Genomic DNA, 15,800 nt, shown 5'->3' with positions numbered 1-15,800 from the left:
AAAATCAGGGGTTTTCCCAGATGTAGATGTGAATGAAACCGTTTTATCAGTCTTCTTCTCTGAGCAGTACCTCTTGTTTTAAGATAGGTAAAAACAATCTGAATGCTGAGCAAAAAGGGGTGTCTGTAAACAGAACATTTTAATGAGAAGGGAGTTTAATAGCAAACTTGCAGCCCTAGCCACATGGCCTTTTGCTCTGGGTGTCTGGGTGTTTTCTTCTAGAAGAAGTGTGGCATAGATGACACTAGTTGTAAAGCTCTTCCTACAGAAAAATACGCAAGCAAAGCTCATTTCCAGTGCATGATAGTTGTTAAGGCTCCCATGAGTGAACCTCTGGTACTTTTTTAGCTAACGATTAACCGTAAGTCCTCCTTCCCCCTTATGCCTTTGGATTAAAAGGGCAACACCGAGACTGAAAGCAGCAGGCATGAGGGGTTCGTTTGCTATGGACTAACGGGTTTTCACGTGTGGAATCATCTGACAAAGAGTTCAGGAGCGGCAGGCCAGGCAGTGAGGGGACTGATCTTATTAGGGTCAAAAAAGAAAGAGAAGGCTGTGACCAGGCTGAATTCAGGATGTTTGTGATCTTCATCATGCTGCTTTCACTGGTGCCAGCAATGTTTGTATGGTACAGACGGCAGCTATTGACTTTTCCATTTATTCAGCTCCATACTCTTCTTTGTTCTGGGGAGTCTGCTGTAATTAGGGAGTTTATAGTGTTTTCTTGTACAGAAGTCTAGTGTTTAGAGTAAGGCTTTACTTGTCAAGACTGTAAGAGTCTATTCGTGACTCTGTATTCGTATGACCCTGGGTAAGTCATTCAGCCACAGTTTTATATCAGCTTTCCAGCCTGGATAACAATACCAGTCTCAGGGCTTGTGTCAGGCTTCATTCATTTGATTCAGATCTCTGGATAAAAGTTGTTTTAATAGGAGAAAAATATGGTGATTCTCATTCTTATTAAGCCGCAAATGCTCTCCCTTTATTTTGGATAGAGAAAAGATGTGGAGGAATAAAATTTGCCTGTTACTCTTATTTTCTATAGGCCTGATACCCATATGTTCTGTTAAAAAATTCTCCAGGGCAGTAGCTGGGAACATGGGTGTGTGATTCCTGGGTAGCACATATCTCGGGACGGTAACCTACTAAAGTACTGAGCAGGGACTGGCAGCAGCAGAGCAGCAGCATGCCCCTCCTCACCGTACACAACCAGCAGATCAGCTGGACTCCGCTGCTGGTACTGGGGTATCTCTTTTACCTCCTCCTGGGTGCTATGGTGTTCCAGCTGCTGGAGAAGCAGGCAGAGACCCACTTTCGGGACCAGTTCCAGCTGGAGAAACTCAAGTTCCTGCAGAACTACACATGCTTGGACAGGCAAGCCCTGGAGCAGTTTGTACAGGTAAGAGGAACAAGGTCTCATTATTTTGGCTCAAGCATTATTTTGCTTAGAAGAAATTATACTGTCTTGGCAGAGGTTTCTCAAGCCCATTCACATACCTCTTTATCTATTGCACTTCTTTCTTTTCCAAGTCATGAACTCCCAAAATATGCAAACCTGCTGATGCACCTTCATGCTACCTTGCAATAATTTCAGCTTCATGGTTTCCAGCTCCTTCATTAATTATTACATGGGAATTATACATGGGGACAAAAAACAAGAATCAAACCTACAAGAAGTAAGTTGCCTTACCATGGTACTTCAGCCCTTCAAACCTGTGCAAATTCTGCCCTTCTTTTCTATCAGAAATTGTCTATTGCCTTTGAAGGTGGTCTTGCACTTCCAGGATTCTACAGAGAAGAGGCAGTCACCCTTCATGAGCTGTGTTATCAGTCACTTATAATAAAAGATAAAGGTTTCTTGTTCAGTGTGAGTTGGCAATTAATGACATCTTCAATTACATTTTAATCTATTCCTCACAACAGGCTAGAGATAAATTACAAGACCTTTCTCGGTATTATTATAGACAAATCCTCTCATTCTCATATTGCAAGAACTCTACAGAAATCCTTGAACTATCACTTTCTTCATGCTCCAAACTAATCCAGTTGCAAAGGTGGGTGCCTATATTGTTTGAACTCTTTGTATCAGGTCATTAAATGTGATAGAAATCTAAACATGCTGCAGGTTTGCGATGTCCAGGTCAGACAACTACCACGACTGTATATATGCTTTCGATCAACAAAAACCCCAGATTCTGTAAATGGATTTTAGCAAACAGTGAAATTCAGATCAAAAAGGGAAGACAAGGTGCCTGAGCTTCTGTCTGCAAGGACAATGTTCTGATTACTAATACTGTGACAGATGTCTTGTGGAGCATTTGACATTGGTCAGAAAATGACTAGAGTTTTCAAGAACTTACATGCCTAAAAACACATCTGTTTTTTTCAACTTCACCAGCTGGTGATGTTACCTGTCTTTCCCTTAGCTCTGTGACAGTGACGGTAGAGAAGAAAACACCGAGTCTCATTCTAAACCAAACTGGGATACGTCATCAGATTGAAAGGTTTAGTTACATCTCCGGTACACTTGAGACTTAAGGGAGGCTTCACAGATGTCCAGCTCTCTCTGGCTCCAGCAGAGCTTCCTTAGCAGTGCCAGGCCACTCAGAGAATCACGTTTTGCTGCCCCCCTGCTGAAGTAGATACTTTTCGCTTGTAAGCTGTTCCATACAAAACCGGCTGAGGGCACTAGATTATCATCTACAATGAACCAAGCTTCAAAGTACTTAGACTTGGTAGTCCCCAAGGTAACTGTGAGCACAGGCGCTCTCTGACTCACCTGTCATTTATAAGACCTCTTAAGAAATTTGTCCAGCTCTTATGAATAGTGGGGAATAGAAGTCTTCCCATATCAAATCTCTAATGCAGGGAAACAATCATCTACCTATGCTTTTTAACTGTATGGTTAGGAGGCCTGTTCATCATGTCTGAAAAGTGACAGTATTCATGCTGTGGTGAGATACAGCCACTAGATTCAGTCTGCTCAGCTGACAAGCATAAGGCGTCTTGTCTTATTGCCAGTTCTTTAAACCTAAATCCTGGAATCTGAGAATCAACCCAAGGTTTCTTTTTGCATATCCATTATCACTAGTAATAGAGTTACCACTTATCGACTTGATTGTGCGTGAAGCAAATTCTTGCCATTCCGCGTCCATAAACTGCATCAGCTCTGCTTGGCTAAAGTTGCCCAGGTGAGAGGTGGCCCTGAGCTGCAGCTCCTGAGCTGAACAGCCTGGAGCTTTGAGAAAGTGCAGATCCAAACTCTGTGATCTAATGAGTCTCTGTGACTTTGGCCAAGAAATTATGCCATTTTGACAGCGCAGCTGAAAAGCAGATTCTCTGAGTAAGCAGATACCTTTTTTAAGTCCCTGTTTTGATTATGTCCATATTTTTTCCGCCCTAAAGGAACTGATATAAATATTGACCAAGAGAACCAAATCCTTGTCTATGACCACAAGTGGCTGCAATGTGCATTGCGAGGAGGACAGGAGCTGAAGAGGCAGGCAGCTTTTATTCTCTAAACATCCTACTATAGCTTTATGTAGGCTCCATACTCTTACTGTAAACTACAGCACATTGCTTTTACTTACTTACTTTGTTTAAGAATTATTCTCCTGAGCACCAGGACAACATTTCTTTCTTGGGGTTGTACTTAAAAGCAACCATCATACCAAGAAATCTGACCTTGTCAGACTGTCTGAAGTGTTCAACATTCAATATTATCTTACTCTTCCATGTTGGCTTTCATGATGTGAATGTAGCTCCTCTGAACTCTTGCGCATTGAAATGGATAGAACTGACAAATGTTCCTTACAGGGACGAATTAAACCTGTGATTGTTTTGGACATTTCAAAAGACTCACACCTCAGTAGCTTCTGTGTGTTCCTTGTAAAAAGCGAATAAAATTGTAAGCTCTAGGTAATTGGACATGTCAAATTCTTCACATTCTAAGAACATGCTTTTAATGGATAATGTAAAATTCTTAGTCATATTGAAAAGAAACTCTGCTGGCAGTTGAATCAGGAGATCACTTGGGATGATGCCTAGCAGCCCTGTCTGATGGAGTTGACCAATGCTGTAGGATTTTTTAATGAAGAAATAACATTGGCTATTCAGGTACTCAATCCACCAGTACAGATCAGATAATATTGTAGAACCTATGCAAAATCAGATACCTTGTAGTGGGTATGCTCCTCAGATAAGCAATCCTTATGGCAGTCGGTCCACTTTCGAATCAAGAGAGTATATTCTTTGGTCTCTTACTCCTGGAACCAACTACAGCTGGGGTTGCTGTTGAATCCTGCTCATGCCTTGCATCATACAAAAGTCTCTAGAAGAGATGAACAAGTAATTCCTTCAGGCATTTGGCAAAATGATGAAGGCTGTGACGTGCACCTCAAAATTGTTATGTAGCAAACAAGGAGATACTTGCAACCCCAGCCACTGAGCAGAAGGTAACCAGTCTCCTTCAGAGAAATCCTTGGGGAGAGCAAAGGAACACAATCTTCACTAATGCAGCTAACAAGATATTCGATGCATAAATAGGAACAGCATTTTTTTTTGCACATAATAGTTTCGGTCATCTGGTAAGAGCTATCTGGAATAGCAGAGACTATTTCATAAGCTAATCTTTCAGACTAGAAGCCTGATATTCACTGAAAATTACTGGGTAGTCATAGCCAAAAATTGTAATTCATCCTCACTAGTACTTACATGGAAGAAGCAGAAATATGCATGTTCCCCATGACCCTTCCCACTGACACAACCATACATTTACACATGCACAAATTAAAAACTGGAATGAGATGACTAGACTAGGGAAGGAGAGAAGAGGAACTGCCTTTATTTATTATGGCATAACTTCACTTTCTTTTCCTTGTTTGATCACTCTGGGGACTCCCTCCACTCCCTCCCCCTTAGTCTTCAACTAGTTATGGAACCTATCCTACCTCAATGGCCAGTTCTCCAGTGACACAAGTTCCAGGCCAGCTCTATTTCCAAGTTTTGCCATGTCAGCACAAGGCCATCTTAGTCAAAATCTACCCTGTTATCTACACTATTTATTGCTCTGCTTGCTCAAGATGGAAAACAATATTTACTTTTCTATTTTTTTCTGACATTCTTCCTGATTCGGTCTAATGGGTTGCTCATCTTTGCTCCTTTGACCTCTTCTGCCTCAGGTCCTCATGGAAGCATGGGAAAAAGGGGTCAACCCAGAAGGAAACTCTACGAATCCCAGTAACTGGGACTTCAGCAACTCCTTCTTTTTTGCAGGAACTGTTGTCACCACTATAGGTGAGGTGCTCTCTTTCCTTACAAATTGGAGTTTCCTCCAGCTGTCCTGTAAAGCCCCCAGAAATGTACATTTGCTGGACAGAATACACCTGCAAGACAATCTTGACTCCTGTGGGTTACAGTTTTCTATTAGTTTCCAATCATACCTGTTATTCTTGTGTATCCAGCATATTTCACCTGCAAAAAAAGCTGAGTGCCTACTTGGTACATGCAATATAATTATGTACATGCACAGCTCATCCTGAGGTTGCTTTGAAGCACTCAGCTACACTCACCAAAAAATCAGAGACATATAGAAAATTACAACACTCTTTATAAGTAATATTTTTCATGTTAAATTTTCTCTTAGTAGTAGTGAATGCACAGGGGTCTATCATAAGCTATAGCAGTTTTTAGGCAGATTTAATTGCAGAAAATCATAGGTCACCAGGTTCCTGAAGTTTAAAATAGTTGAGCTCTCAAGCCTAGGAACTTCCCATGATGGCCTGCAGCCTGACTGTAAAGCCTTTTCATGTAGCTGTTTTCTTCTTTTTTTCCAGGTTATGGTAACCTGTCCCCCAGCACAGTGGCAGGGCAGATCTTCTGTGTGTTCTATGCCTTATTTGGAGTGCCACTCAACCTCGCCTTCCTTAATCAGTTGGGGAAAGGCCTCAATGCTCATCTGATGACCCTGGAAAGATGGGTGCAAAAGCCAGGCCGTGCCCAGGTACAGTTTCACTCTATCATTTATTTCCATTATTTTAAAACTAATGTAAGGTCTCTTCTTAGATAGGTACTAGTGCTACTAGATTGGGTTTCCTTGTGTGAGCCTATATTTTTCTGAACCACAGCAATTATGTGGCCCTTTATATCAGAAAATTGATATACTCTATTTATCTACGATAGCTTTAAAGCAATTTGCTTTTGCTTGAGGGACTCTAGATTTGCCTTTTTAAAACCTGACTCAGCAAAACTGTTAAGCAAGCATGGCCTCAATTTTGAGCAGGGTCCTACAGCCCTAGTGACCTTAGCAGAATACATGCACATACACATTGCTGAATCAAGTGCTTATTATCTGGCCTATGCCAGCATCTATCCAGAATCTAGCTGTAGACTGCAAAGACAACTTATTTTTATTGGCCTGCTAATCTGGCTTGAATTACCTTCCCTGATTGTGCCAGCAATTTAGCACTTCCTTCCTTTTCTTTTCTTGAAAGGTAAATAAATACTCCTTCTCCTTAGTTATAGTTTATTGGTGTGTCATTGAACTAGTCCAGATGTATTGGAATAAGGGAAGCACTGATAACAGAAAATATGTGAAGGTCATTAATAACAAATTTAGTGCATGTTTCTGAGTAAAGGTTCAATGAATTGACCCCTGAAGTTAGGGAAAAGGGAGACCAGATATGCTAGATATGTTGAAACATTTCAGAGTGCTGGCACAAGTTTTTTTCTCTTTTTCATTTGTAAAATCTGTGAGTCACTCCATTCTTTACCTGCATTTGGAAAGATTTACTGGTAAAGCTATAAAGGCTCTCTCAAATGCAGACTTGGTTTACATAAGCAAGAAGTTCTTTAGCTGCATAACCTATGTTTGTTCCCCAAATACATCTACTACCAGAAGGATTTTCATGCTAGTATGGCTGCATCTTTCCTGAGAAGTCTAGTAGCACCTCAGGGATGTGATTTTTTTTTTTTTTTTAATTTTCACTCCTGAATTAACACCTCATTTCTGGCAGAACTACTATGATCAGACAAAGCTTTGGAGCTGTATCTTCTTGTTCAGTCTGAAAGGCCTCTTCCAGAAAGTTGGTTCATCTCCTTTTAAATACAATTTAATCACGCTTTGGGAAATTAATAACAATCAGTTCTTCTTCATTCCCAGCTTACTGTCCCCTATTTTGTAGGTTTGTACCAGAAAGTTCTTAAAAGTCAGGGTAAAAAGTAATATTGTGCATTTCAGTATAAAATTTTATGCAAACTTTATTATCTAATTAAAAGCTATCACACTTCTGGAATGAACTAAATGAAAACAGATATCAACTATAACCATGTTGATAAGTAATTCTCAAAGTGCTTTGCAGATGAGGTAAGTAGTATTCTACAGCTGGAGAGACACGGCACATAATATAGAAGTGATTTGTCAAAGTCAGCTCACGCCAAGTTTCTCAAGCTCAGCAGATGGTTTTCTATGTGAGATAATACAGAGAGAGAAAGAAAAACATGATACCTAGACCTTCCACTCTATAAACAGTGGTTTGGTTTTTCATCCAGTCACAATAGGCGCATACGTAGAAAATCATACTCTGGTTTGAATGTCCTTGAGGGCATTTTTAAACAATTGCAATGACTTTGCATCAGCCCACACATCACTAGTCAAAAGTTCACCAGACTGTGTTCCCTGGAAATCCATGAGTTCCCGATCCTCAATCCTAAAATCCCCTGTCACGACCCATTCACTGACCACTCTGTGTACATATCTATTGCAGCCACATATGCTGTAACTTTTCTCCCAGGAGGCAGACATTTGTACCGAGACACATATCTGCCCTGTGCTGACAGAAAACAGTTCTGCTCTGAATGCTTCTAAGTTAAAAATAAAAGCAGGCAAACTGGCTTCACTTAGATTTCATCCAAGCATATTTTTGGCTGAGCTCTTGCAAGCCACTTTATAAATCTTTGGAAGCAGTCATGGTGAAGAGAACCCCAGTTTGTTCTTGCCAATCTTTGTATCATGAGCTATGCAATACCTGGTGATTTTCCTCAAAGACAGGAGCCAATTGATTATGAGAGCATCTCCACTTGAAATAGTAAAGTGAGTATTTCATTGCTATGGTTGCCATAATAAGTTTGAAAATATGACTTGAGCATACTTAAAAACAGATTGCAAAATGCCTAAAAAAATACTTCTTTTTTTCCTAATTTTGAGATTTTTTGGATTCATGATTAGGTACATTATCTATGTGTAGCGTAAAGAGCGAGGTCAGCCTGCAGTGCATGGAAGCATTGGTTTATTCTTCTTTTTTTGGAAATTGCTCTCAGCTGGAGTGGGTTTGTGATTCAAGAGCAAAACAGAGCCAGCAATTTCCACTAGACAACTGCTTCGTGCTGTTTAGCTGCTGTCTTCCTTTTATGTTTCAGGTGGTTCAAACACTGGCAGTGGCCATCTTCCTGACCACTGGGACCCTGCTTTTTCTAGTGTTCCCACCATTGGTCTTCAGTTACGTAGAAGGCTGGAGCTATGGAGAAGGCTTTTACTTCACCTTCATCACCCTGAGCACCATTGGATTTGGGGATTATGTAGTAGGTAATAAAGAAGGTGAACTGGATTTAGCTTTGTTGAAATTAGCTACTCTAGTATGAGTATATATATAGAGAGCTAGATCTATATATAGTGTATATGTATCTCTATTAACAGAGCAAATAGATATTCATTCCACTATAAACCTGGTACAAGACCGAGCTGAGCAAGAGTGGTAGTAATGAGCTAACGTATTACAGGACATGGGCATTTTTCTCTTGGCAGCTAAGCTGAGAGTCACCAAACTCATTTCACATATGCCACTGAACACCCATTCAACAGCGACTATGTCCAAGCTGGTATGAATGTTATCCATGAGTGACAGGTGGAATATAACGGAAATCTCTTTGTCAGTACTCAGCCTTTGAACCACTGTCTCCTAACAGTGATTTGTTTCCGCAAGTGCCTACCATTCCCAATAAGAAATCATGTCAAATATGAAATGATCAGTACTTACAGAAGGATAAATATTACTGACAGCCCCAGGATGCCTGTGAAAGAAAACAAACCCAGTGACATTACAGAATCTTCAGAGATGTAGGCTGAGACATAGCAGTAGAGACATGTGAGGGGCTATTTTTCCACCCACTTACTTGAACAAATGCTCTTAACAGAATACGTATAAGGTGTTTATTTGTTAAAAACACCAGGGTCTGTTCCTTCATGAGTAGTAGCTCTCTTCTGCTACAGGTCGTAACTATGTCCTGAAAGGAGATAAAAACCCATTGCATGCTGAATCTGGGCACTGTGGAGTTTCATGATGATCTGGATGACAGAGATGAAATGGATGGGTGCGATGCTGTCTTATGCCTGTATCAGCTGCACCGATTGTCCATGCTGTGGAAACATCAAACTGGGGATTCAGATTCCCATAACCACTTGCTTAAAATGGCTGCATTTCCCATATAATATTCTCCAGGTGATTCTGAGTCCTGGTTACTGATGTATATCACCCTACAAAAAGCAATCACTATGTTACTGAGATAGTAAACTGTATCTTGCTAAATCATCTGAGATCCCCTGTGTGTCTCTTGAGTAAAATATGGCTAATATGGATTCAACACTGGGTTTGCAAGATGGTTTTTTTTCTTTGTCGGTGGCAAGGAACACTCAATTTTGTGCCTCCCTGATTAACATTAGATATGGCTATTTTTGTTATATAGCTTCAGCTTCAGAGATTTGATGCCAACTGTGCTAAGCTTAACCTGAGAGTTGGAACCAAAAAAAAAAAGGGGGGGGTGTGGAAGAACGCTCATAGCTCACACAAACTTATTAAAGGTACACTTTTGCAGGGGGTGGAGAGGGTGTATGAGTATGTGTGTTGTCTGGCAGACCAAAGCTGTCAAGGTTAACATGCAAAGTTTCCCGGATTTTTCAGGCACAAACCCCAACAAGCACTATATCCCAGTGTACAGGAGCCTAACTGCGATTTGGATCCTTTTTGGCTTGGCCTGGCTGGCTCTGGTCTTCAACGTGGGAGCTGACTTGATGGAAAAATTCCTTCAGCTAAAGTGGCACAAGCCTGACTTAAGTTTGGCAGAAGCAGCCACGATCAAATTGGAAGATGAACCTGAGCAGCCCAGAATTCACATCCCTAGCTGAGCAAGGTACAAGGAAAGCAGTCCTGACAGCGCATCTGTCATCTATTATCTCACACTAAGCAAGCCCTGTGGATAAAGGACTAAACCACTGGTTGTGGACTGTTTGCTAAGGAGGAAATATTTCAGATGCATTGAAATTGCCACACGCTGTGTAGGCATCAGCCAATTAAAACCTCCAAAGAAGTAGCAAGCGTGGTAAAGCAACTGTCCCAGGATTCATTTTACACTTCTTACTTAACAAAGGCCACTTCCCCTGAAGTAATCAATTATTATCCTTCCTCTTTCTCTAGCAGAATTCAGTTCTTATGGTCACTCGTTTTCAAAAAAATCCAGAGTGACTGCCTCCCAGCTCCAATGAGAAGTTATGTCACCAAGAATCTCATGGGGAAAAGGTCACATAAAGAAATCTTTCTTCATTTCCAATCAGAAACCAAACAAAAACACAGAGGAGTATCGACAGTAATGACCACCTGCTTAATGACATCCATCCAAGTAAGATTCATTTGATATTGTCTGAAATTAGCAGCTGTCATATAAAAATATAACATTTCTTTAGTTCCTGGGCTAAAATGCTTCTCTCTGAACTTGTACAGAAATTATGTGTCTATCCAGCACTGCCTGGACTGTTACAATCCGTTTCAGGGTGAGCTAACAGCTCAAAGCAGGTCCTTATCCTTGTTGCAGTTCATTTCACAGCCACTTGAAAACAGCACTTTACATCTAAATGCAAGCAGACTTCCTTATTTCCAGCCAGATCACAAATTAGAGTCTAGGATTTGCTTGAGCTGGTTCATGGAAGAACTATTGTGCACCATGCAGAGATGATGCTGTCCGTTTACCTCGAAACAAGGCTGAGGATAGGCTCTGGTGTTAAAATTGATCCTCAGTCCTGCACCCAGTGTCACCCATGAGAAACAGGGAGTTTGATTTTGCCACAGTTACAAAAGTCAAAAGTAGCAGCAGCCACCTCCAAAGAAGCAGAAAAGCCAAAGGAGGACATACAAGCACCTTATAGCAGGCTTGTCACTGGGATATGAAACTGTAGTCACACTCTGTATTAAAGTAAACTATAGAAACTTGATAAAACAATTTTCCATTCATTGAGTACCATACGAGATTGTTTATAACCATCACTAACACGTTCCATGGGTATACTTGTAATTAGGTACATACTGCTGTTTATTCAGTATGTTTATAACTCATACTAACCATCAATTAATCCTTTTAAATCCATTTATAAGTGGAACTTTAAAGTAAAGTGTGAGTGAAATCTGACTGGGCATGCAGACTAGCCCCAGGCTGGCCTGTGGCTGACAGGCTACAGTAACATCAAACGTCAGCCTTTCAGCAGCTGCTTTCATATTTCATTTTGGGGAAGTGTCCATAAAACATGCGGAGACATGTGTAGGTCACAAATCTCTTCCCACATACTTTCTGTGCTAGATTTTTGCTTCTGAGGAGCGTCACAACAGACGCTTGTTCTTACATCTGACTTGGTGCTTGTTTTCTTTGCCAGCTGCTGACTCCCGCATGGTGCAGCATGGCTGCCCGGATCTGAAATGCTGGCATGTAAGAATGCCAGCTATGGTTTATTCAACTCATTCTAAAACTGAGTTTTCAAATGCTTATCCCATCTAAGATTTCTCTTGTATCTTACAGCTGCCTACCTCACAGATTTTATCTCCTCAGTTTTTGCACTGATCTTCCTCTATGCCCGCAGCTATTCCCGTAGATTTGTGCAACGGCTTGCTTTGCAGCCTCTTTCGCTGAGAGCAGCCGACTCTCTCTTGTCTGGCTTTTTGTACATTTGCAAGCCTCACGGGAAACTTTCTCTCTCAGTATTCTCCATTCCTCGGACGTAATGTTTGCACATGCGTTTGTTAACATCATTACTGACCCTGTGCTCTGTACCTGCCTTGTGTCAACACCACAAGACATTTTAGCCCTGTTTGATTGAAAGACAAAACTGAAGCTCTACTGACTTTTATATCTGACCTGTTGCCTTCACCTTGCCTTTTTCCATGCCTTCCTTTCTTTATCTACCCACAGTCAGCCACAAAACATGCACTAGTCTAAAGGTGATCCTATACACCATGCTGCATGCCATAAAAAGTGATAATGAGGTTTACCAGGGATAGAAAGCATGCATGAACCTCTTACTGGCAAAGTGTTTGTTAGAATCATTCTTACTTGGCGTCTGACATCGGGGAGTTTGGACTGCTTTTACTGCAGGCCAGAGAATTGCTCCTGTACCCGATACTGATTTTGCAAAGCAGCAGCATGGTGAGACTGTCTTCTGAATGTTTTGCTACTGCTGCTTTTAGTCAGGCTGAGAGTGGCTGCAGCAGTTCTCGAGCTCCCTGCCAGAAGACTCAGAAAAGATACCATAAATCAAGCATGTGGCCATGTCAGAACAGAAAAGAGATACTGACAACCTCTCACATGTCACACAAGTGATAGAAATTTCTTGCTTGCTTTGTCAGTTTTTGAAGATCCTGGAAAGATCCTAAAGGTCATGCACATCCGTAATCAATGTTCCTTTGGGACACAGACTGGGAGCACTGGCCCAGTTCTTGAGCAGGGATGGATCAAGGGCTTTCTAGTGCTCTTCATCTAACAAAAAGGCAGTCAACAACTATCACCTCACCACCTAAGAAAAATAACGTGGAAGAATTGTGCAATCACAAAGGCTTACTAGGAGTCAGAAAAATGCACAAACCACTTGCAGTCCAGTGCAGGACAAGAAGCAAGTGCCCTTCCAGGCTTACACTTACCCTTCAAGCCTACTCAGCAAGCCCTTTCTCATCCTCAGATGTATTGGTACCTTCCAGACAACACCGAAATAGCACCTGCAAGCATTGAAGCCACTCTCTCTGGAGATGTAAATACAGGGCTGACACACAAGTGATATTTCCGAGAATACTCAAGAAAATCAGCTGTTAAAATATGATATGATTCTGTGAAGATTTGTTGTGAATCTTGATCTCTTCTGTCCCCGCCCAGAATCCTTCTAGCAAGCACGTGCTTGATGTCCTGGGTTTCCGTAGTCTTGCTTGTAGTTACAAACCCAGAGTCTCACCTGTAATTTGTTTTATATATCTTCAGTAGAAACATTAAACACAATATGTTTAGTCTGTAATGTTTCAGCATGGTTGTACTTAGTAGTGTGCTTTGTATAAACTATTGGATTTTAATGCAGTTAAAAAGTCAACGTGTCGCTCAGATGCGTCTGTTTCCTGATCTTAAATGAAAGGGGAAACTTGAGTATACAGACTTTCTAGTAGCTTTGCATCTTTTCTTTTGCATATATATTTTTACAGAAGGCTTTTTTCTTTTGCATTTTAAACATCATTCAGGAATGAATATATTGAAAAGGCAGAGCTCAGACTGAGCAACAAACAGCATATTGTTTTTTATTTTTTTTTAAAGACTGTGTTTGGGATAATATCTTTCATATGCGAAGGATATACCAAGGCCAGTTGAAGTTTTGCATCTTGCCAATAAAACCATGAGCTTACGCTTGTCAGATTAAAGCACCTCCTGGAAAAACATGAATTAGCACATTACCAGAACTATTCCAGTGGTACAATACCTGTTTGAAGGCTGCCTTTTTTGTAATGGTACAAATATTCCCCTGGCAAAAAAAGTCACAGGACAGCGTGAGAAGGCATTCCTGTCTGATCATGTATAACGCATTCTGCTCAGAAATTTAGTGGGCTTATTCCCCTTTATGTCATATTCTGCAACAAAATGGGCAAATTACAACCTTTTTATACACCCGAAGTGATTTGATTGTATTTTCTACTGGTGAGAGAACAGAGGGGAACACTTGATGCATCCTATGCAAGAAAACAGCCAATCAAGCAGGTACCAGGAACTGTCCACACGGAGAAGGTGTTCCTAGCTTTCCTAGGAAAACCACAAATGGCAAAAATCACAGAATCACAGAATATTTGAGTATGGAAGGGACCTCTGTGGGTCATCTAGTCCAAGTCCCCTGCCAAAGCAGGGTCACCTACAGCAGGCTGCACAAGACCTTGTCCAGGCGGGTCTTGAATATCTCCAGAGAAGGAGACTCCACAGCCTCCCTGGGCAGCCTGTGCCAGGGCTCCGTCACCCTCAGAGTGAAGAAGTTCTTGCTCATGTTCAGACGGAACTTCCTCTGCTTCAGTTTGTGCCCATTGCCCCTTGTCCTGTCACTGGGCACCACTGAAAAGAGTTTGGCCCCATCCTCCTGACACCCACCCTTCAGATACTTATAAGCATTTATAAGGTCCCCTCTCAGCCTTCTCTTCTTCAGGCTGAACAAGCCCAGCTCCCTCAGCCTTTCCACATAGGAGAGATGCTCCAGTCCCCTCATCATCCTCATAGCCCTCTGCTGGACTCTCTCCAGTAGCTCCTCATCTTTCTTGAACTGGGGAGCCCAGAACTCGACACAGTACTCCAGATGAGGCCTCACTAGGGCAGTGTAAAGGGGAAGGAGAACCTCCCTTGTCCTGCTGGTCACACTCCTCTTAATGCACCCCAGGATCTCATTGGCCTTCTTGGCAGCCAGGGCACACTGCTGGCTCATGGTTAACCTGTCGTCCACCAGGACACCCAGGTCCCTCTCCGCAGAGCTGCTCTCCAGCAGGTCCACCCCAAGCCTGTACTGATGCATGGGGTTGTTCCTCCCCAGGTGCAGGACCCTGCACTTGCCCTTCTTGAACCTCATCAGGTTCCTCTCTGCCCAACTCTTCAGCCTGTCCAGGTCACGCTGAATGGCAGCACAGCCTGCTGGTGTATCCACCCCTCCTCCCAGTTTGGTGTCATCAGCAAACTTGCTGAGGGTGCACTCTAACTCTTCATCCAGGTCACTGATGAAGAAGTTAAACAAGACTGGGCCCAGTACTGACCCCTGAGGGACACCACTAGTTACCGGCCTCCAACTAGACTCAGCGCCGCTGATGACAGCCCTCTGAGTTCTGCCATTCAGCCAGTTCTCAATCCACTTCACTGACCACTCATCCAGCCCATACTTCCTGAGCTTCCCTAGGAGGATGTTATGGGAGACCGTGTCAAAAGCCTTTCTGAAGTCTAGGTAGACAACATCCACGGCTCTCCCCTCATCTACCCAGCCGGTCAGAGGGAAAAGACTCCCTCGGAAGCTCGCTGCCTTTGCCGTTGCTCATATCGAAGGGCTGTTACCGCAAACACCCGTTTACTGCCTTTTCAAGTAGCTTCGCACATGAGGCAGGGAGCAAACCCGATCCCCCCAGGCCGCTGGCACGGCGGTGGGCGGCCGGCACCGGGTGGCTGGGCGGGCGGCTCGGCCTGGCGGGGCAGGGGCCGGCAGCACCCCGCCGAGGGACCGACCTGACCCGGCGCCCGCCCTCGCACCGAGCGGGGAGCCGGGGGCAGGTCCGCTCTCGGGAGGCGACAGGCGGGGGAAGCGGAGCGGCGAGGGAGGAGGGCGGCGGCGGGGCGGGCTCCCGCGGGGGACGCGGCAGAACCGGGCTGTGGGAAGGGGCAGGTCGGCGGGAGGAGGCCCGGGGGAGGCGCCGGCCGGGCACCCTGCCCTGCCGGGCGGCCCCGCTCCCGCCCCCGCCCCGGCGGCTTCTTCAGCGGCGGGGGAGAGGGGGGGG

At 43.1% G+C, this 15,800-nt stretch overlaps 1 protein-coding gene across 1 annotated transcript; it reads left to right on the top strand.

Moving 5' to 3' along the window:
• Positions 1–1,186: 1,186 nt before the first annotated feature.
• On the top strand, positions 1,187–10,177 carry LOC104326671 (potassium channel, subfamily K, member 16). The gene is made up of 5 exons (XM_009931476.2): positions 1,187–1,399; positions 5,181–5,295; positions 5,835–6,001; positions 8,416–8,581; positions 9,954–10,177. Exons 1-5 carry the CDS (start codon positions 1,187–1,189, stop codon positions 10,175–10,177), a joined length of 885 nt encoding a protein of 294 aa, XP_009929778.2.
• Positions 10,178–15,800: the final 5,623 nt, after the last annotated feature.

This window comes from Opisthocomus hoazin, chromosome 2, assembly GCF_030867145.1.
Source record: "Opisthocomus hoazin isolate bOpiHoa1 chromosome 2, bOpiHoa1.hap1, whole genome shotgun sequence".
In the NCBI taxonomy this organism is placed as follows: domain Eukaryota; kingdom Metazoa; phylum Chordata; class Aves; order Opisthocomiformes; family Opisthocomidae; genus Opisthocomus; species Opisthocomus hoazin.
This window is presented reverse-complemented; position numbering and strand designations above follow the sequence as displayed.